Genomic DNA, 22,175 nt, shown 5'->3' on the forward strand with positions numbered 1-22,175 from the left:
CCAACAATCGTACAAACATCAGGACGCTCCACACATTCATCCCCCTCTCGCTACCATCCCCCGTCGTACCGGCGTCCGCGCAGACAGCAGCGGGACCAGCGAGTCCGTCTCTGAGCTTCTCCATGTCGCGCAGTAGAGCTCGCCTGGCTGTCCCGGGATCCGCCGTGGAAGCTGCGGCCTCCATGAGGTCAGTCACGGCCTCCGCCAGCTGGTCCAGCTCCTCCCGCGGCTTGGTCCGCAGGGCGCCGTGGAGCGCCCGCAGGTCGCAGGTGGCGCCCAGAGCGGCCTGAAAGCCGTGCAGGACCAGGAGGGTGGTGACGTCTCTGCCGGACGGCCGAGTGCTGCTCATCTTCTCCGAGATGGACCGGACCTCCGGAGGGACGCACTCGTCGGGGTTCACCAACAGCACCGTTCTAATAACACACACACACACACACACACACACACAGTGTCACCTATTAGGGGAGCGGTGATGTGGTCTGTTAAAGGTGTTTTAAGATCTAAATGTTAACTCATACAAAGACTGTTGGGTTTGAAGGGTCGTGGTTGGACTGACCAATACCACTAGAGGAGAGAGGACAATGTGTATTTTACATTTTGGGGCAAACCTTCCCTTTACAATGAATTGGGAGTTGCTAATATGGACTTACATGGTTTTGGAGAACTGAATCTCAGGGCAAACACCCTGCTCGGTCCGAACTAGTCGATGAAATGAAATACCTAAAACAAAAGTGCAACATTAGAATCCAGTGTTAGTTTAGTTTTGACCCTTTGTGGTCACACTGACACATGAAAAACACACAGATGTGACAGAAGCACCACCCCATCTACACACAAACGTCCCACGTAGGAGAAGACCTGGTGGGAAATTCCTCGTTTAAAGTGTACTTTGGGTTCTGGGAGGAAAACAGCGAGGTTTCTCCGGGCCTCAGAGTGTCGGCGCTACCTGGGGCTCGGAGCTCCTTCTCGATGGTTTCCAGCAGGCATTTACTGGCAGAGCTGCAAGGCTCAGGCCAGGCCAGGAAACGATGGAACAGCAGGTAGGCCTCCTCCAGCACGCCGCAGTCTGCAGCCACGTGAGGAGCCTGAGAGGAGAACAGAAGGAACCAGGATCAGATAAGAAAGAGTCTGTTCTTCTTTCTCATAAACGACATGCACTCACTTTGAGCAGGGTCGAAGAGAACAGGAGAGTGAGAGGCACCACCAGTTCATAGCGACACTGCTGGATCACCTGAGACGGGGAGAAACACACCGTCACTGCTGGTGTCACATTGAAAACGTATTCAAATACGAGTTGTTTTTCAGCTGCCGACCTCTGTTGTTTTCCTCAGTATTCTCTGCAGAAGGATGAGGAAGTTGTGGCCATCTCTCTTTACAAGTTCCTCCAAACTCCAGCGGTTCATGCACAGCCCAGCTGATTAGAAAGACACAAACACGCAGGGTCTATTTCTTCTATTAGGTTCCATCCTGATAACTCAGTAAACCAGCAATTAAGATGTTTACAAGTGATTCAGAGAGACGATGAGGGAAAACCAAGCAGTTTATGCTACTTTCTCTTATGGCCGAAGGTCTGATCAAAGATATTTCAGCACATCTCTCATTGTGATACTCCTTCATACTGATTGTTCCTCCTCATTCGGTGTGTCACCACTTTCAATTCCCATTCGTCTCTGTAAGACAGACGGCTTGTTCCTGACAGGCTGACTGCGGGTTTGGACAATTCAAAGTGAGACTATAGGCAGACGTACTAGTTTTTCTCTTCTTTCAGACCAGTGGAAAGGAAACAAAAAACTGCGACGACTACTGTAGAAAATGTCCCATTTGCATATTTAACATGACACGTTGAGGGTATTTCATGATTTATGGAGGGTTACAAAGATGTTTATCTATGTATAAATGTTTTCATCGCCTGTGTCCAAACCTTTGATGCTAACATTTCAAAAAACAAATGAAAATGAGAATTGTAATGCTTCCTTTATCCAATGTATGCATGTCTTCTCTGAAAGGGGGTGCAAATTGCACATATCTAACAAGATAACATGTCATTTGTCTGTTTAAACCTAAAATTGCCTCAATGCCAGTAATCAGCTTTAATCTTTGATCTTTTGATGTCAGTTTAGGTTTTGAAGAGGCGTCTTTAACATGTTAGATGTACTTGCGTCACGCCATTCATTTCACTTCCAGCACTGATCTCGTAACGCGGCCCTACGGCGAGGTCTGGGATCGGGTCTTACCGTTCCAGAGTTGTTTGTCCGGAGTGTCGAGACCCAGGCCACTGAGGCAGCGCTCCAGAACATGCTGGATGCGATCCTCCGTGCACGAGCTCTGCATCACCTTCTGCAGGGGCATCACGACCTCCACCCGAAGAACACAGGAGATCTTGGCAAGATAAAGTCAAGGATTACACCCTATCGTTGTGTGCCGTTAGTGTCGATGTAGTAGTGAGTCGATGTAGTGTCCTCTGATCAGTCCAAGCTTCCTGTTATTGTGAAGGCAGACGCGTTAAAATCATTATTGTTCCTTTCCTGGAGACAATAAAACCCAATCAAGAGTACCAGAATACAAATGTCCACAGCAAAAACACTTCCTCCCGAAAGCGGTGAGTCACAGACTGTGTGAGCGGGCCGGAGATGAGCTGTTTAAAAACAGAAGCCACAACTGGCTCTACTTCCCCATTTCGTATTCATTCTTAAAATCAGCTGCTTAAAAAAAAACATCTCAGGACTCGTGTAAAAGAACAACTCCCCATCTCATCCTTATTACTCTGTTCAACAAGCAAGGACACAAGTGTAGACATGTGAGTGTCAGTCAAGGTAAAAGAATCATTCAATTCTACTCAAAGAAGTAAACTGGATCAGCAGCGGACGAACAAGACGTGTTTTTTTTCTAAATATGTTTACTCGGTCCACAGGATGTCCACTTGCATGCGGAAGCTGCAATTGTGCCCAGCTGTGGCAGATGTGTGACCAGTGTTGAATACTGTGTGTAGTGACACAAGTGGAATGCTAAGGGTCACCTGTGCACGTCAAAACAGGAAAAGGCCTCCCGGAAGTAGTTTACAAAAGGCACTGGGGTTATGTCGTAACAGGCTGTCGTAAGTTCACACTTGGGAACGGAAAAGCACGAAGTGAAGACATTCACACGGGGCACAAGGCAAGCCTGGTTACATGCAGACAGCAGTACTCCCATGCATGTCCAGCTCCTGCCATCAAGTCAATCAATTGTCTACTGAGGAAGCAGGTGTTACACCATTGTATGTCTCCAGGCTGTATTGTCCACCCCTGCAGTGCACAATCCCTCGTTGGTCTTCTTTAAACATTAAGATGATTCTACTGCGAGCGTTGCTAGAACTGCACACTGTCAGTACACTTATGACGTTGTCTTTAAATATAGAAGTAATTATTCTAGTGAGACTCCACAATCAATTTAAAACACTGAGCCAAGTGAGATGCATTTAATTCAGAATCCACTCAACGGCCTTCAGCGCCTTTTAAAAGAAAAGGAACAGGAAATCGGTTTGAAAACCTTAGTGAGGGATGGACGTTGTGCAACAGAGGCTCGTTTCTACTAGAAAGGGAGTTTGTGAAGCGGTCCAAATAAGGCCAACGTGAGACGGGGACAGATGGGACATGCGATACAGATACATGGAACGTCCTGTAAAAAAAGACACAAAAAGAGGCTAAAGATTATGAAGCTGGAGCCATAACTCTTACCTCCGGTCACCAGTGTCCTAAATCATCCCAGATGGACCTCAGCTGAGACACTGCAGCAGCCGGGGGCAACAATAGAGGGACCACATCCTCCTGCGGTGGTGCTCTTTCTAAAATAGACCCTCCGACTGCAGAGTCAGTGAGTGTGTGCTGCAAGAAAGGAACTGAATGAGTCCTTTAGAAGGAGGAGCTTCTTTTCTTCATGACAGGAGAGCTTCTCGAGAGGAACACACCAGGTCACGGATTTGGAAGGGAAGCAGTTTGTGTTTTAATATTGCAATCTGTAGTAAACTACTGTTCAAAATGTCCCGGATGGTTATAGCGAGGTGTTTTATAGACATATTGTCTGTTCCACATTCGATCATCTCACTTTAACAGGGGGCCAATATGTAAATGTTTGATATATTTTATGCAGACAAAGCACACGATCTTCTCCCCTTCCAGTACACCATTTGTACCGAGCAACCCAGTGGTTTGGATCCACTTGCCTCTCTGGGTAAACCACCAGACGTCTTCACTTCCTATCTGCACAATTGTGTGGCCTATTTATGCATCTGCAAAACGCAACAAATGCCATGCGTTTTTAAAGCCTACTTCTCTTCATGTACCATCAAATCACAAGATTCCATGGCACGGCATCGTAATTAGATTTATCGACTGTTCCGGGGGCCCAAACTAGCGTGATTTCTTTTAAACATGTAGTACACACAACCTGGCGGAAGATGTCGCTGCTGTCTCTCCCTCCTCCGCGGAGGAAGTCCCCGGGCCGAGCGGACCGGCTCCCCCCGGTACGGCAGAGAGGGGAATGGGACGGACGGAGGTGGGCAGAGGTGTGACTGGGAGGACAGGCGGAGGCTCAGGGACACTCGGGGCCAGCTGGGCGTTTGCCATTTCTCATTTATATTTAGGAAATATCAAAGAAGGCTGGAGGGGGGGGGGTGGTGGGGGTTGAAAGGCTGAAGAAGTATAGCGGCAGTTTTGGAGGAGGAGAGGGGTGGGGGGGGGGGTTCGTGCGTAAACGGGATCGGTTGTGTCCCTCATTCTGAGGAGTTGCGCTTCACTTTCAGACTGAGCGCTTTATTTGGAGGTAGCGTCCCGGGTCTCTTTGCCTCGTAAGAATATTTTATTCACCCTTTTAATCTGTGACGGTGCGCTCAAGTTGCCCACAGTCTCTCCCTGAGCATCACTTGTTCTAACTGTGTTATACTTGTGTTGATTCCGTCAAATTCTATTTTCTCTCCGATCATATATATATATATTTTTTGTTTTGTTGTTGTTGTTGTCTCTGTTGCATTGCAGCGCGCGGGTCCCCTGCGGTGCACGGATTACCATGCGAAGGATTTTGGAGGTTTGGGTCGCCTTGGTGACAGTCACGGCGCTGACCGAGGGGGTCTCCGGAGGGTACGGGCTCAGCATGTTTGCCGCGCAGTCTTCCCCGCCGGACCCGTGCTACGACGAGAACGGCAACCCCCGCAGGTGCATCCCGGACTTCGTCAACTCCGCTTTTGGCAAGGACGTGCGCGTGTCCAGCACCTGCGGCGGCCCCGCATCCCGGTACTGCGTGGTGGCCGAGAAGGGAGAGGAGCGGACGAGGGACTGTCACACGTGCGACGCCGCGGATCCCAAGAAGTCCCATCCCCCGGCGTACCTCACGGACCTCAACAACCCGCACAACCTCACCTGCTGGCAGTCGGAGAACTACGCGCAGTACCCGCAGAACGTCACGCTCACCTTGTCGCTGGGCAAGAAGTTCGAGGTGACCTACGTGAGCCTGCAGTTCTGCTCGCCTCGACCCGAGTCGATGGCCATCTACAAGTCCATGGACTACGGCAAGTCGTGGGTGCCGTTTCAGTACTACTCGACCCAGTGCAAGAAGATGTACAACAGGCAGAACAAGGCCGCGATCACCAAGCAGAACGAGCAGGAGGCCATCTGCACGGACTCCCACACGGACATGCACCCTCTGACGGGGGGGCTCATCGCCTTCAGCACGCTGGACGGCAGGCCGTCGGCGCACGACTTCGACAACTCCCCGGTGCTGCAGGACTGGGTGACGGCCACCGACATCAAGGTGATCTTCAGCCGGCTGCACACGTTCGGCGACGAGAACGAGGACGACTCGGAGCTGGCGCGCGACTCCTACTTTTACGCCGTGTCCGACCTGCAGGTCGGGGGACGGTGCAAGTGCAACGGGCACGCGTCAAAGTGCGTCAAGGACCGAGAGGGGAACCTGGTGTGCGAGTGCAAGCACAACACGGCGGGGCCGGAGTGCGACAGGTGCAAGCCGTTCCACTACGACCGGCCGTGGCAGCGCGCCACGGCCCGGGAGGCCAACGAGTGTGTGGGTGAGTGGGCGCAAATACAGTGTTGTGCGTGTTATATTAGTCGATATCTGAAGCATGATGTGTATGCGTTAATAGGGAGTATTTCTTACCGGGTAAACGTGCAGTTCTCACTGTAAACGATGACGTTTTGCTCCACGGAAATGTTTGTGGCCCAGATTCAAATGCGGGTCATATTAATAGAATTCCTAGTTTAGGGATAGACAGAAGAAGGCCCTCATTTTTAATCCCGCAACCTAAATACTTTAATTACCATCTCAAAGAATTTAAATCAAAAAAGTATTAGAATTACATTGTTCAAATTAATAAAATTAGTCAGTCGAAAACGAACCTCATTACTTGTGTTTTTGCAACTTAAAATTGTCTCCAAAGTAAAACACATAAGAATGTAGACGAAATAAGCTATTTAAATGTAAATATATTTTTAAATAAATGTTGATAATTTAGGAATAAATCAACTGTAAATTGATCAATTGAATTGCTGAATTCAGTAATTCTATTTTGCGAGGACTTCAATTCAATTTCTATTCTTCAAAATCAGATCGGCCTTTCAAATGCACACAATCCATCTGATTTATTACAGTCATTGTTTTAAAAAGAAAAAAGGTTTGAGGTCCTATTTCCTGCCTGGCCAGAAAGAATAAGAAAACTCTCAAAAGCTCTACGCTTTTTCCAGAAGCCAAACAAATGTCTGCACTTTGTTGACCTCTGATTTTGATCAACGTTCAGAAGAACAGAATCGGCCGGAAGTCGTTTCAGTGATTTCGGGAGTGCGGCTGTCTGACTGCGTTTTGACCCGAGTTTCCGACTGTAGCTGTTTAATAGGAAAGGAAACATTGCAGCGCCAGAGATAGACTGCAGGGCCGTGTTGTGCTTCCTTAAGCAGGTGTGATTACAGATTGGACGGGCGATTAAGGCGGTTTTATTGACATTTTTGGCACGTAGGGCATAAACAGCCACCTTAGAGCCAGTGAACTATTCACAGAGGAGGACAAAGCGTGAGGTCATTTGAAGCCTGATCTGTTATTTATATTTATTCTAGAGCAAGAGTATTTGCTGTGATGCTAATTTCCGACAGAGCAGGAAAAGGGGACAGAGGGGGGGGGGGGGGGGGGCTTTGGGCTGTTGATATAAGCTGAGCCACAGCGACCCAAACCTGCACGAGTAACCGGTTCAGACAGTGCCGTGGTTTCCTTAACCAAACATAACAAGTTAACAAGTTGTTCCCTTTGTTCTCCACCTTGTGCATCTCTGTGTATTTTACTAAAAAACAAAAGGTTGTCACTTGTGGCATCCATCTCACTGTCAACCCCCCCGGCCCCCTTCCCCTCTTTCACCATCTCCCTTTTTGTGTGAGCGGTGTCATTGGATAAAGCCGCAGGAAAGCCAGACCGAGCGTGTCTAAAGCGGGGATGGTAAGGGTGGCCTGACACCTAGGAGCGTGAAAGAGGGGGGGGGGGTGTTTCCATTGAGCAGTGGGTCCATATGGTCGGGCAGTGGGGATGGTCGGTGCTAATGATCTGTCTGGATGTCTCCGCCCCGCTGTAGGACATTCAGATAGTGAGGGGGACGGGAGACACGTTGCGTGCCCTCACTGCTTTCAGGGAAGTAACACAAAGTAAATGTCCCGTGACTTTGCATGCAGGGTGGCCATTATTTAGTCATGAAGCATATTTGTTGGCAGCAACAGCACATTTCTACCAGCTGGCGATGCATGGCTCACAAATGTGTTAATAAATGGAGGATTGGGGGCCAGAGGTGTGGCTCAGGGTGGCACGGGCATCGATAGGAAATATGGGGGCTTGTTAGCACCATGGATGGATGGAGCCACAAAGCAACTACAAAGAGACACAAACGGACCACAAAACCATGTAATTCCACCATAAAGAGGCATTTAAGTGCACACAACAATGCACATGCACTGCCACGATGGTACATTACTGATCCCCAATTTCCACCCCAGTGGCTTGGCGTTCTGATGCGTTCTGTGCAGTGTGGGCATCTAACACTGGGCATTTATGTTCAAGGGATTGCAGAGAATATGTTATTTATTTTCTATTCGAGGTTTATCAGGTTTCTGATCATTTGTCGGTTGTTTTTTTAAAAGGCATGCTTTAGTTGTTTGTTGGATGATGGGGAGAATGCAATGCAACGTCAAAAAGACACATGCGCTCTACAGAGATGCAAATGGAACACAAACAGAAAAGAAACGACTACAAAGACATGCAAAATGTGGGGGGGGGGGGGGGGGGGGTATTTATATGTATATATTCAGAGCCCTGGCTGTATTTGGAGTGGATTTTCTTTTGTAAGCATTATTTATTTGGCATTCCTTTAACAATTGATGGAGCAAATCTCTTCAAACGTCTCTTACCCCCTGCATAGAACTTGGATACGGAAATCCCCCCACGTGTAATGCACGATAAAGTTTGACCACAACCCGCCATCATTGATGTAAAGAAGTGAATACGGTTGTGAGACACACACACACATGGCGACACGTCATGCTCTCCTATCCCAGGCAGCTGCTTCGTATTCTCTTCATGTTCAGCGTAGCACTGACCCCTGACAGTCAGGCCCCCCCTCCCCTCCGGCCTGACTGATGGGCTGTGAAGGGAACTGTGGGAAACTTCCACTTGCCAAGTGGGTTTTGAGGCAAGGTGAATATGGCAGCCTAAGTCACTCAAAAGTGTGATTTTTCCCATTTGTTCATTTTCATCATTGTTTTTCCTCGTCAGCGTTGCATGCAAGGCTCTGTTTTACAAAGGCTGATAATCCACTGGAGATTCATTCAGTCCTGTTTCTTCACTCTTTTGATGTGCTTTCAGAGTCAACTTTCAACATCTCGTAAATTGCGACGGTTGGCAGGCGCTAATCTGCCTTTAGATGGTTTTGATATAAAAGAGAGACTTGCAATTTCTGCAAGCCGTCTTTGCTTGGATAGAAAACAAATACATCCTAAATACAGTAGAGATAATTTTGTATTGTTCTCTGACCCAACTATTTATTCGATTAAACCTACACAGAATATTTGATAGGAAGAGCCGACATGTTTGCTGCCTACAAGGTCTCTGATTGTATCAATCGCTTACTGGCTCTGCTCCCAGTCGTTTTACCACATACTGGTTTGCTCTCCAACGGCTCTAAAAATACAGTGCATGATATAATTAAACAAATTTGGAAACAACCAGCAGATTTGATTTTGACAAATATGGGAAAACAGATTCAAGAGGACAAATCCAAGTGACATTAGTATGTTAAAACCTATACTGTCGTGTCTAAACCAGTGGTTCACAGCCTTTTTTGCAAAGCCATTTTCTAAATATGTCAACCATTTATGATATTTTTGGTTACTTATATCACTATCTATTACTTTGTATACAAATACAAGTGTTAACAATCTTTTTTAACTTATTAGGGCTACTTTTAGCTAATGCCAAACTTTTATCTGTTACATTTAGTTGGCTGTTTCCATCATTTAAACATTACTTTTGGCTAACCATTTCTCACTATCCCAATGTCATTCTACGTAAACCTGTTACAATTTGCTAAATGTTTGAACCATTACTCCTTTAGTTTAGGCTAACTCACTATTTCAACTATTATTCATTTAGTCTAATCCAACAATTCAGACCTTCTGTGCATGCTAGCTACAGTGGTTTCACACACTCTGACAGCTGACAGTTTTTGTTTGTAGTGTTTCAAACCAGATAAACTACTCAACAATCTTACCGATAGTTGAGAATCACTGTTATAGCCCCCATCAAATAAGAGTGCTTTAAGAAAAGCAGCATTTGTGTCTTTGAACATGGCCCACTTGCATGACAGCAGCTCAATGACACAGAACATTTACCACTTCCACAGAGTCTAATCTAACAATGCATTTCCTGTTAAGCTAAGAATTGAGCCACAACTGATTTCAATCACTAGATGCTTGTAATGATGCAAGCAGAAAACATCTCCATGCTGGACCAGTAGTTGCATCCATGTGGCAGCCCGGGACCATCGACATGGTTTCTGTTGACCGTAAATATGTCGCCGCCTCCTACCGCGCGTTGCCAGGTTGGGCCAGCGCACCATCTGGGTCTCATTTCAGCTCCATGTGACGGGAGAAAATCATTTCTTTAAAGCATGATGTCATAGATATTCTTCTTCTTCTTACTTGTTCTCTGGTATTTTGGTTTCCATTATTCTCTCTTTTCACTACGCATTGTATGCCGACACTAAGGGACAGTCAGCCATTTACTTTTAATTTGTAAGCAGAGACATGTTTGAGGGTTTCAATTCTTCACATGAAGTTTGTCAACAACAGGCAATTTATGTTTATGAGTTTCAGTTTGAAATGCACCAGTGTAACATGTTACAAAGCAATGGATCCAAAGTAAATGTGTCGATCCAAGCCTAGTTATTACCAGCAAAAAAAGACAAGACATTGTTTGGTTAAATAAACAAGGAAGTTTGGTGACATCAACTCCTCCAGCGTTGACCTTTGACCTCGCTCTGGATGGCAAAGAGACATTTAAACATTTAAAGAGGACGGTACAAAATGGTTTGTATTTGCTTTTGTACACTTTCTTACCAGAACCTCAAGAGCTTCGGGATCATGGACGGTGGGAAGCGTAGCCGCAGCACGTTTTTGGCAACAAGTTAACAATGATTAAAATTTACGCAACTTGCAGTTGAAAAGGGACAGAACCCAGCGTTCCTTTAAAATGGACCTCACAGAGTCCGGCCTTTAAAGGACATGGTGGCTGGACACAAGAGCGCCGCCTCAAACATGGAAAACGTCTCGATCGGGCAGCGACCCATCGATGTCCTGCGCCTACACGCTCCCTCTGTCACGAGTACGGAGAACAAAGAACAATACTTCAGAAAGTGGGCATCTACTCCGTCGCCTCCGGTCTTTCTTGCAACATAAGCTTATGTGACACTGGAAAGAGGTTTCTCTGTATACAACCAGTCCATAAAACAAAGAGATGTATGGGGGGGGGCTTACAAAAAAACAAAAAAAGAATCCACGCTACAACCCAGTGTCCTCTGGGTAGAGGCTACATGTTTTGAGGATTTTGTTGGGTTGAGCTCATAATTCAAGACAGACACGACGTTTGGAGCCAGAAAGGTTTCACTCAAGCTTTTAAGAGCACACTGAAAAATGAGCTTCTACCGCGCTGTGGACGGCGGTTTGGAGAGGTGACTCAATGTTTTAAGAGCAGTGTATTGGCTCAAAACGAATGTTGGTATCCTTTACGCGTGGGATGTTGGATCGCACGGCGTGAGCGTTGACCTGTAAAAAACACCAGCGCAATACGGAGGATTGTGCTTCAAATCTGACTGACAGGCAAGGACTCATGAGACATACACACTTCACTGCGTGTGTGTTGATTCTTGTGTGGTGTGATTGTAATCAATGCAGTGGAGGGATGCACTGGGGTTGTCTTCACATCATCAGATATTGAAGAGGGTGGTTTTTTCAGACTAGCTGAAGTAAGGGACTGTCCATAAATGGCTTGTAAAACGGTGAAGAAGGTTTACATGCCATGTTTTTGGTATGGACCTACGTATGCACACATTTTACTTAAAGTATTAAATATCACCCATGAGCTATCGTGGCTGTTTGAATTATCTTTTAAATCTTTTAGTCAGGCTAACTTTAGGCATTTCTGAGAAGGTGTGTAAGAGAACGTAAGCAGTGAAATGAATGAAGGCGACTAACTTTTTAAAATGTAAGGCATTCCCTAATTTAATTAATTAGGTCTTTTTATTACTTGTTTCTAATGTAATTTTATTTTAAACGTTTATGAGCAAGAAACCTACATCATTTCTTTCCCGGTGTATATCTGAAAATTTTTGGAAAACTACGGTTTTTAGCTTTTAACAGAATTTCTTGGACTCTGAATCATTATTACTGATGCATTTATTCAGTCAGTTTGAGAACTGGAACCCCATATTTCTTGGGCTCATCCTTTAAACTGCGTGATGCAGAGAGTGAATCTTCAACTGCTTTGAAGGTTCAAATGGTTGGTTCCTGACTGATCTGGATGAAATAGATCCACATGTCTTGGGTGTACGGCGGTCTTTGTGTCTTTGTGACTGCTGGGGCCCTCCAGGGTGGCACCAGGACCACCTAGTGCGGCCTGCGCACCGAGCCCCTTTTGAGACGCTGAAGCAGTGCAGGCTGGGAATGATTAATGGGTCGCTGGGGCGACACGCTCCGCGGCTCGGCTTCAGACCCCCCCCAACCCCCCCCCCCCCCCCCCCTCCCTGAGCCAGCTCCCCTGCTGCGCCGCCGCCGCCGCTCGGACAGCGCCGCGCGCAGCACACTTCCTCGGTGTCCCTTACACAACATCCCCCCCCCCCGGACCTCCTCCAAAACACATTAAGGGACTGTGCAGTAGAGGCGTAAGCTGCTTTGGCTGGTACCATCCTCCCCGCTGCGCCCTTTTTTACTGGAAGACAAAAGACACCGACTGACAACTGGGTTGGTTTTTGTTGAATTAAGTCTTGATCCTTTTAGATCACAACCGCAGCAAGTCCTCAGTGTGGAGCTTTAACCTAATAAAAGATGACTTCTGCTTAATAGTCCTCCATGCATCAGGAAGGCCGCTGCTAATTACCCCCGCTCTTCTTTTCATTAACAGGCGCTTATCTTTAAAACAAACACGGCGCAGACAAAACAAGCGCGCCTCCAAAGAGGAAAGGGAGTCGCTGCTTCCTGTTTCATATTTATTTGGCCCATTTCATGCCTGCGTGCGCCTGCCCAGGAGTCTCTATCGTCCCATAATGGATGCCCGCATCCTCCTGGGCTCGGCCTCCATCTCTCACGCACCCCTGCGACACATTCTTCTGGGAAGGGAGGATGAGGAACCACTTATTGGATTTGAGGGGATATCCAGCAGGATGAGAACACAGCAGACACCGGTCCCTACGCGGCTATAAATGTCCACCGGAGGAGGAGACCTGGGGACTCATCTGCTGCCGTCCTCCCTCTGCCCACTGCGCGTCGGAGATTGAGGCGGAGGATTCTGCAGCTCTTGCAGGCCCCCCTCCCTGGAACCCTCCTCTCTTCAACCCATGGCCACCTCAGACACCGTGGAGCAGAAGCGCTTCACACGCCTGCACCAAACAGCAGAAGGCCGCTTTATTCCGAGAAGGTTTCCTCCCTGGGAGCTCGATGTAAACTCCCAGCAAGCATACCAGCGCGTGTGTGTGTGTGTGTGTGTGCCATGTGGTTTATTTACACCAGACACAGAGATAACACTATGTGTCTGGTTCCCATTTGGGAGGGCAGCCGGGGAACGAATGACCTCAGAGACATCTCGGCAGTACCTGGGCTTTGTTACAGCGCCTTTTTATGCTTTTTTGACATCAAATTAAATATACAGGTTGCAATGAGATTGCATTTATGATTTTCCAATTGATTTAAACTATTGTAATATCACAAAGATTGTGTTGCACACATTTTTACGCTTTTTCAATGTTAGAATTTTACATTCTAGACGTGATTTGACATTACTCCTTCGGTTCTGACCGCAAGTTTATTAAACATTTGCAGTTTTCCACACAACAGCAGAGCTGCAGCAGCACAGCCCCTGTCCTGCAAACCTTTATCCGACAACTCATTGTAACTGTTGTAGGACCCCCTGCAACATTTAAAACTGCTGAAATAAAACGCTTCGGATCTCACGCCGGCGCTTCACAATTACATTTAAAAAAAGAACATTAAAGGGGTTTGCTGCAATGAATTATTGTGCTTTCATTAATGTGGGGATTTGGGGAATTTGGGGGTGATCAAAATAAATGCAACTTTCAGTTTGAGTCATTGTGAATCGTTCCCTAAATGGTGGTTCCAACACTTCCCAAAACTCTGATTACATCATCGGGGTTACTTTCCAAAGCTGCCTTGACCTCGGTGTTTAAAATCCCCCTTTAATCAGTTATAGTTGATACCATTGATATTTTAAATCAAAGTGAAATAAACAGCAGAGTGACATGGGTGTGATTGACAGCAGAGGCCCCTCACACTGTACATTTGCTTTACTCATTACTACCGTAGTCTGAGGTTCACTGGGTTTGTGCTGCCAGCAGCTGGCATGTCGCAGGAAGAACCAACCCTTTTCCTCCTCAGCTCAGTACCACGTCCCGGTAGCCACCTAGCAACCGGGACAAACTCTGGGACAGAATTGGAACACAGTAGGAAGAAAACTTTCACAATGAGCGCTCAATGTTTCCACGAAAACAATCATTACGGTTTAATTTCAAAACATTTTCCTCCGGAGAAAGAGAAAAAGCTGAGGCTGTGCCTCCCCCTCCCCCTCCCCCCCCCACCTGAGTGGAGCTAGCGTCCCATTATGAATTTAACGCTTGCTCGGACTCGTGCAAAGAACATATTGGTGTAAGAACTCAGCCAACGTCTCTACAAATAAGAACAAATCGGGAAAAAGCTGCGAGTGAAATGAATCGGGGATCGTTGAGCTGAAATGTTCTGATGCACTCTGAGAGATATTCTTCTGACACGGGGGGGGGGGGGGGGGGGGGGCTCCTTGTATATGAGCCCTCGGAGAGATGGGAAGAAAAGCACAATAAACACGCCACAAGAACGATGGACTGTCATCTCGGCTCCATGATTTACAACCGAGGGGCTTCCTCGTCCCCGTGTGGGGGGGGCACACGCGCCCAAATGTGTTAAAACAACCCCCCGCTCTGCGGGGACGACTTGGACCTCGGCCAGCGCGGTCCCACAGCAGCCTGCCGCTGTTTAGGTGTTTCATACAGGTTTAGTCTGGAGAACGTCCCCTCTAGCACCGACCGGGGGGGGAGAACCCGGGTCGGCCCCGAGCCGGCGATTTCGGTTGAGATAAGTGAGAGAATTTCAGATGTTTCAGAGTTGTGTCAACACTTAAACCCCAAAATCCCCAATCATCCAAATTGCTCATAAGACACAAGGAATTAACTCTCATTTGGAGAACTGAGTTCAAAAGGTAAAATGCAGAAAAATATGGTGCCACTGCAAACACATTTCATGCTATCATAACACACTAAACTTGTTAGTGAACTTTAAACAGGGATTCACAACTAGCTCCACTTTTACCAGTGGGAACACGGTTCTCCCTCTCAACTCCTCATATAAAGCTTTAGGTAACCCTCTGGTGTCATCAATATCCCATCTCCTAAGGAAGGCAAGGGATCAAAAAACAGCTTTTTGTTTATTCAGGAGGGTTTCTTCATTCAAACAAGTTTGCCTAAAAAAATGATAAGCTTGAATATACAGTATGTGCAAAAACAAGCAGCAAGTCAAATCAGTGCTGTCATTAGATAAATGAGTTCATTGTTGAAGTAGCTACGGCGTTGAAAGGAAAAGTTGAAATAAATAAAGGTTATGTAGGGTTAGGGTAGGGACAGCTTTAAAAACCTTTGAATCTATGCAGAGCCCTTCTGAAGTACCCCCCCTCCAGCAGGAACATCATTAGCTCATCGAGCTTCGTGACGGGACCTTTTCATGGATCTGGAAGAAGGAGCAGCGCCGTCGCTGTGAGATCACAAACAGACACCTCAGCAATGAATACGCTGTTATGAGATTGTTACTCAGGAGAATATTTTAACAAAATATCACAGCAGGCTCGTGTGTTTGTTTACGTGCACGCACAAACACGTCACACACACACCATGCCACATGGAGAGTAAAAAAAACAGCACTTAAATGGTAAAAATGATGAATGCACCCTCACTTTGTTGCTTTGAACACAATTCTTCTGCACTGGAACACGTGCAGACACCATTTTGCATGACTCGCAGCTCTTAAACGATGTTTGGCGCATTAGGAGATGGAATCTCACAGGCAGACCTTATTCTCAAGCACCATTTACGCTTTCCTCGCTTTGGCTTCTGAGTGGCAAAGGCAGCTTTTGTTCTTTTCCTCGTCATTTTATTTGGCTCCAACAGGATCAGTGGATTCGAAAGGCTTGAATGATGCAAATCAGCAAACCACAGCCGGAGAATCCAGATTTTGATTTATTCTGCCGTGAGGCCTTCACAGAAGCCTGTTCTAGAGTATTGCTCCTAACTCGACCCACGTTCCATGTGTACTGTCCACATACTGGGCTATCATGTGTTTTTACCCTGATATCTCAATGCTGGATACCCTGTCAGTGATTTTATTTCACGCAATTCTCCAAATCCAAAGGTTTTTTTGGTGTGCGATATGAACAGGGATGGACATCTGAGGGCAAAGCTCAATGTAAAGAAAAAGCCAACACTAACATCCATTGCCCCGCTTTTCCCCTCTTCTTTGTGTTTCCCCTTTGTCCCCTTTCTTCCCTTTTCTAATGGCGCCACTACTTTAATTGGCAAGTTCAGAGCGCACAAAGACGAGACAAATGGCCGACGGAAAACGGGTGACACGCAACAAAGATCCCAGGCGAGATTGTTGCAATTACACGGCGTCGCGTTCCAGCAAAGTGAACCGGCGGTACGCCCACTGCCGCCTCCTCCCTGGACCGCTCCCAAATGGGCCCGGGCCATTACGCATTATTATTCATAAGAGAGGGCGTGTTATCGTTGGCACGGCGCAGCGCCGGCTGTTTAGAAAGCAGAGTGAAGAACTGTGGTCATCGCTGATTGCGCAATTACAACGTGTTGCTCAGAGAATGCCAGCTCTCCTTCCATGTGTGCAAACCAGGGTGCGGGACGGATGAGCGCGGCCTCACACCCCGCACAGGGGCTGGGACATGGCTTCACAAAGCAAAAACCAAACCCCCCTATGTTGAGCCCGTGCGGTTGGCGTGCAGATCATCACAGGCGGTCAGAGGGAACTACTGTTGAAATAGATTAAATTACACCGCTAATGGTGCGTGGCGTGAGCTGATGTCACATGGCAGCCTCGCAGCGCCGCCCGGGCCAGCTAGACTTGGGGTGGCTGTCAATGTTGAGGCAGTGCATCCCCCCCCCCCGTCCCCGTCCCCGTCCCCTCCCCCGTCTCCATCTCCTTCCCCCGTTTGCCCGGCAACCCGGCGCTTTGCGAGCAAGTTGTTCGCACACACAAAAGCGCAGGGGGCAGCGCTGATTGCTCGGCTAATTGATCCCCGCTAGAGATCACAGGGCCTGCGCTTGTAAAGGAGGGAAAGGGGAACGCCTCCCATGACATCAGCGCGCGGCGAGAGAGGAGGCGCACGTCAGCGGGGGAGAGACTGCAGAGACAATGGAAGCATAAAGAAACACTTTAGCATGGACCAAAATGTCTACTATGCTTTAAATGCTTGGGGAAATTCCTGAGAGGTCAGAGGTCAAGCCTGTCCACAGGTATGTAGTGTGTTTTTTAAGCACCCAAAAGAAGAGCTCAAACTCAAGAGTGACTCTTTGGATGTCTCAGTGATCAGCAGGGACCCTGAAGCCCTTCTTACACCACACTAAGTCATGTGTTGGGTACCACTTTTCTTTTCCTCCAATTACGTGACAAATGTCATTTCTACCTGGGTCATGTTCAGGCAAAAGGCTTTTTGGGGAGTGTTCACTTCCACATTATCTATGATAAATGAATTTGGTTAAGGTCGGGGAAAGATTGCGGTTTATAATGAATTGTAGGAAATCTTTTTGGGTTAAAATCCCAATAAAATGATTTCATCCCTGAACTGTGGCTAAAAGTGGACAAACGTGGCAAACAGACGTGGGAACGTGCTCAGACCTGAGAGAAGCAGAACAGCCAGATGGCTTTAGATAGCCTGTCATGGTGAGTTTTCATTCATCAGCTTTTACCTTTTTCATCTCTTATCTGGTCTCGGGGCACAAAGTGCACTCTTGTGAGATTTGGCGGCTCCTCAGAGGTGAAAGGTGAGCTGAGTGATGGGTCATTATGTCTGTCCGTGTGCTGTTATGGTAGCAGGGCTGACACACCTTCCCCGCAGGGAACAGAGGTGTTGCTGCCAAATTGGCCATGATGACATCATTAGATTGATAACATCTGTCTTCATACCACTTGACAGATGCACCTAAACCGTTAGCCTTTGACCATCGGAGGAATTCATGAGTGGGCAGCTGTTGTGATTCTTGTTAGAATAATAAAATAACACGAATCAATGTCATGTTACGTAAAGGCTTCGTCGTGCCGTGTAGTTTGTTGATGGCCCAGCGTTGGCTTGTTTTCTGTGACAATCCAAAAAATAGAAACGAGCACTCTGGACTTTCCTTAACCTTGGGTCTGTTCTTGTCCTCAGTAATCTATGAAGTCCAGCTGTGCACTACTGGCCAGAACGCAGCAACTGATTTTCATTATTGCCCTCGGCCTGTAATAAGGAGCCATTATTTGATATCCTCGAGGCACAACAGAAGAAAAACACTGACGGAATGAAGTGGAACAAGCGTCGATGCTGCCAACATCCGCGTCTTTTTCCACCCGATCAAAGACAAGGGTCTTTAGATCAATCAGATACGGGCTCACGCGTCGTTTAGATGCTTTATTTGTTTATGCGTCACCGCGGCGACGGAGTTGCTGTTGATGAGGCGGCCCTCAGAAGGTCGCTGCGATATGCGGAGATCTCCCTTTAACGGCTCCAAAGGTTTCGCCTCCAGTGAAATCCTCCAGAGGGTTCATCCTCTGGAGAGCCTTCATTGTCGTGGTCCTGGCACTCAGCAAACAGCCCGCTGTGGGGCCGTCGGCCTGGGGGCAGCATGTTAACGAGTCAAACACGCTTCGTCAGAATGAAGCGCGTTTGGTCGAGTCTCTTTATAGCTATGGCCGCTGATGCCTTCTTCCATGAAAGCGACTGATTTATTGAACTTTTACTGCAGAAATCTTTTATTGAATTACTGCTAGGCTACCAGGATTTTAATGATATGTTTGTGCCATCTTTTTTATGGATTATGATGTGACTCTTATAATCCTGTGAGGAACTGCATCCAGAGATTGACACATAATAAATGACGTCATCATTGCCTGATCAACAAAGCATACAGCATCCTAGATTTAGCCATGACCTCATCCATCAACGTTCCACCACAATTCTCTTATCCTGGTAACACTTAAAGTCTAATCATTTTATGCATTTAGGTACTTTTTAGCTACACTGTAAAATCCAACAAGTTGATCTCATTCAAAAAACGCCTTGAAAAAGTTAAATATATGCCCATATACATAATTAACTAACCATCTGTATGACTTTATCTTGATCTTTTTTCAATTTTAAACAACCAAACAGAAGGCATCCAAAAAAAATCCACACACAGTTTTGGTCAGGATTTGTTTTTTAATGTTATAAACAGAAACGTCCTTGAAAGACAGAAAACATCTAAAATAAAATAAATAAATTAAAAAAGTTTCTTAATGTGCAGCTATGTTTATCTTTAATTAGGTTTGCATCATTTTTGGGGGCAAAAATGTTTTGATAATGATAATAAAATGCTGGAGAACACTACATACCTGCAGCAATAACGGCTTGTTGTGTATTAACAGCTCAGCTTACTCCTCATGCTACAGAGCATTGCAAATATACAACAGAGCTCCTCTATTGTAGTGCAAGTCCAGGAATGCGCAATGTAAATAAAGAATTATCCTTTCTGAAATGTCACAACAGTGTAGTTTCCCGTTAGTATTATGTTTGTGTAATATTTACACAATCATGCCAAGCTGCTGTTTCAAACAGCAAAATACCCACTTCATGGATATTAACCAACCCTTTTGACACCGCAGCATCACCCACATGGACGCCAGAGGTGTTACGCAAGCGTTGTGTAACCTCCACGTGCTCTGCAGGGAGACCTCATCTTCAAGTATACGTGTCTCATGCATCTTCCACCGCATGAGGAGACACTGAGGCAAAGACGTGTAGAAGCACGGGCAAAATAAAAAATACACATGCAAGAAAAAATGTGAAACTGTCATAGAGACACTCACACCGAGTACTGTTTGTATGTAAAGTTTCCAACCGCTAAACCAACTGTTGTCAAAAAAGTATGTCTCCGTGATCTGTCACGGCCCGAGTGTTGTCTTTTCCTCCGATCACAGCCTGCTGTGTTTGATCTGGCAGCTCGTCGTGTGAGTGACTGAACGGGATTATGCACCGTTACAGAGGAAATGGCCCTGAATCAACAACAAGTGCTCTGGAATTCCATCTCTGTCCGTGTCCGAAGGGGCGGCGCATTCTTCAGACTGTTAAACATATGACACCCGTTGACAGGGCTGGTAAATATCTGTCTCTACCAGCCGCATCACATGACATCATTTGGTCATTGTGCACAGACGATTGATTGCTTCTGAAGTGTACTTTCCTCTGTAGACGGAGCGGGGAACAGAACAACAGAAACCACCTAATATGCAAACCCACCACGAGGGCTGCCTTCCCCTGAGCGGAGAGATGCCACTTGAACATAAATAGATTGCAATGGTGTAGCTCTAAGGAGGCCCTTGAAACGAAATGAACGCAGACCCAGAAAAGACACCTTGTTACTTTGGACGTCCACTGCAACACACAGCAAACTGACGATTTGCTCAGAATTTCAATATTTTAGTGATAATATATGTGTTTTCTGATCAAGTTTGGGTCACAAGCAGATAGTGCTGTTTAGTATTTAGGAAACGCACGCAGCAAATAGAGACGCTTTCACAAGCTGGCTTGTGTTACATTACAGAGAAACAAAGGGCTCATATGTTTATATGGAAATGACGCTGGGCTTAATTATTAGCATCTTAGGATTTGCCATGCACACAACAAAGGTGCATGCAAAGCTAAATGGTTGAACCCATGGACGTGTAAAGTAAAGACGGCGTCCCCTTCGTCCCTGTTAAAATTGCTGGGCGCATACAGCCGTTTGTGATGCTCATTGTGCGTCTTTGGACCAGTATGCATCACACGATGTGCACAGACGTTGCAAAGCGGCTCCTACAACACAATCTGTTCCAGCGGGCCTTGGATGAAACGTAAGGCCTCATCGCTGACTTGCAATGCCACAGACACTGTTTGGGTTATGGCTGTCGTGGATGAAGAAGTTCATTTCACAGGACCCTGTGGGTCTGTCCGGGAAGAGAAAGCTCTCAATGCTCCACACGTTCATATCTGAACACTTTGAGCACTCTCTCCATACGCAGCCCCAATGTGTTACTCCGAACGCGGCTTATCAGCGCTGCAGCTGTTCGCCCCGGCAACATGTGTGGAAGAGATGGCACAGCGCTCATTAGAAGGGTCTGTGGACAGCTGGGAGATAGCGCTTATTGATCTGATGACGCTAAGTTTACTTAGCGTCTCGTTTTACCGTTGAAAGTGACCATATTCCGATCAATTCACGAGGCTCCACTCCACTGCCCTTGCTGGACTTAACACAAGAAAAAAGTGATTTTATGTTATGTTTTTTAGTTTTTATCTGGCTGGTTCTTCAGAAGTCATTGTGTTCTTTGACACATGTGTGTCTGAATATTTCCGAAGATGAAAGTACAGCACCAGCAGCTTTCCTCAGCACCAAAAACTAAGAGCATTCCATTTCCTATTCATGGAAAAAAAAAAAAAAAAGCACCGCCGCATTTTTCATCACACGTCCCTTAAGTGGAGATAACATCTGGGATAAGAGTCAGAGAGGAAGGCAGGAGGGAGTGTGTGTGTGTGTGTGTGTGAGCTCTTCAAAGCTTGGTGTAGTGTGTGTTGGATCAGCCCTGGGGAGGGTAATGTGGTAGATAAGCCTGTGACAGCTGCCAAACACCTCTGTGTGTGTGTGTGTGTGTCTTTGTGGGCCCCCCATTCAGAAGGATTGTTTCTGAATCCCAACCACCTGCCAGCTCGGCTCCCTTATGGCAGGTGTGAGTTGCTTCGTACGTGATGGAGACCACTGATGAACACGGAGCACATGTGACAATCTTATCGCCAGCATCTTCCCGTAATAACTTTAAGTCGGGCACATTGATGAAGAGATTAGTTCAATCTGAGGGCCAGTCAGGCGTGATCATATGAATGGTAATGGCTTGACAGCCTTATAAAGGGAAAGGGGGACAAAGTGACCTAAAAAGGTAAAACCTAGTTTACACAAGGATTACACTAGAGCAAGTGGAGACGTTTTTATTGGAAATTAATTAATTAATAAGGAACAAATAACTAGTAATTATTTTATTGGTTCCCTTTTATTTAATTTGATTTATTTTATTTCAAAA

General features: G+C 46.6%; 2 protein-coding genes across 3 annotated transcripts in view; one reads left to right on the plus strand and one right to left on the minus strand.

The window, feature by feature from the left end:
• LOC119220435 (phosphoinositide 3-kinase regulatory subunit 5-like) overlaps positions 1 to 22,175 on the minus strand; it is a 66,616-nt gene that overhangs the window by 3,815 nt on the left and 40,626 nt on the right. Inside the window, exons 5-11 of the mRNA XM_062566098.1 lie at positions 3,714 to 3,860; positions 2,235 to 2,379; positions 1,314 to 1,414; positions 1,163 to 1,231; positions 947 to 1,085; positions 651 to 720; positions 70 to 413 (exon numbers count right to left, since the gene is read on the minus strand). Of these exons, the coding sequence (XP_062422082.1) occupies positions 70 to 413; positions 651 to 720; positions 947 to 1,085; positions 1,163 to 1,231; positions 1,314 to 1,414; positions 2,235 to 2,349 (838 nt within the window). The 5' untranslated portion in view covers positions 2,350 to 2,379; positions 3,714 to 3,860. The remainder of the gene's footprint in view (positions 1 to 69; positions 414 to 650; positions 721 to 946; positions 1,086 to 1,162; positions 1,232 to 1,313; positions 1,415 to 2,234; positions 2,380 to 3,713; positions 3,861 to 22,175) is intronic.
• ntn1b (netrin 1b) overlaps positions 4,726 to 22,175 on the plus strand; it is a 34,665-nt gene continuing 17,215 nt past the window's right edge. Inside the window, exons 1-2 of one of the 2 annotated variants that reach the window (XM_037476464.2) lie at positions 4,726 to 4,822; positions 5,010 to 6,055. In XM_037476464.2, coding sequence (XP_037332361.1) covers positions 5,041 to 6,055 — 1,015 coding nt within the window. In that variant the 5' untranslated portion in view covers positions 4,726 to 4,822; positions 5,010 to 5,040. The remainder of the gene's footprint in view (positions 4,823 to 5,009; positions 6,056 to 22,175) is intronic. The other variant, XM_037476467.2, reaches the window with a different exon arrangement.

This window comes from Pungitius pungitius, chromosome 12 (genome assembly GCF_949316345.1).
Source record: "Pungitius pungitius chromosome 12, fPunPun2.1, whole genome shotgun sequence".
Classification (NCBI taxonomy): Eukaryota; Metazoa; Chordata; class Actinopteri; order Perciformes; family Gasterosteidae; genus Pungitius; species Pungitius pungitius.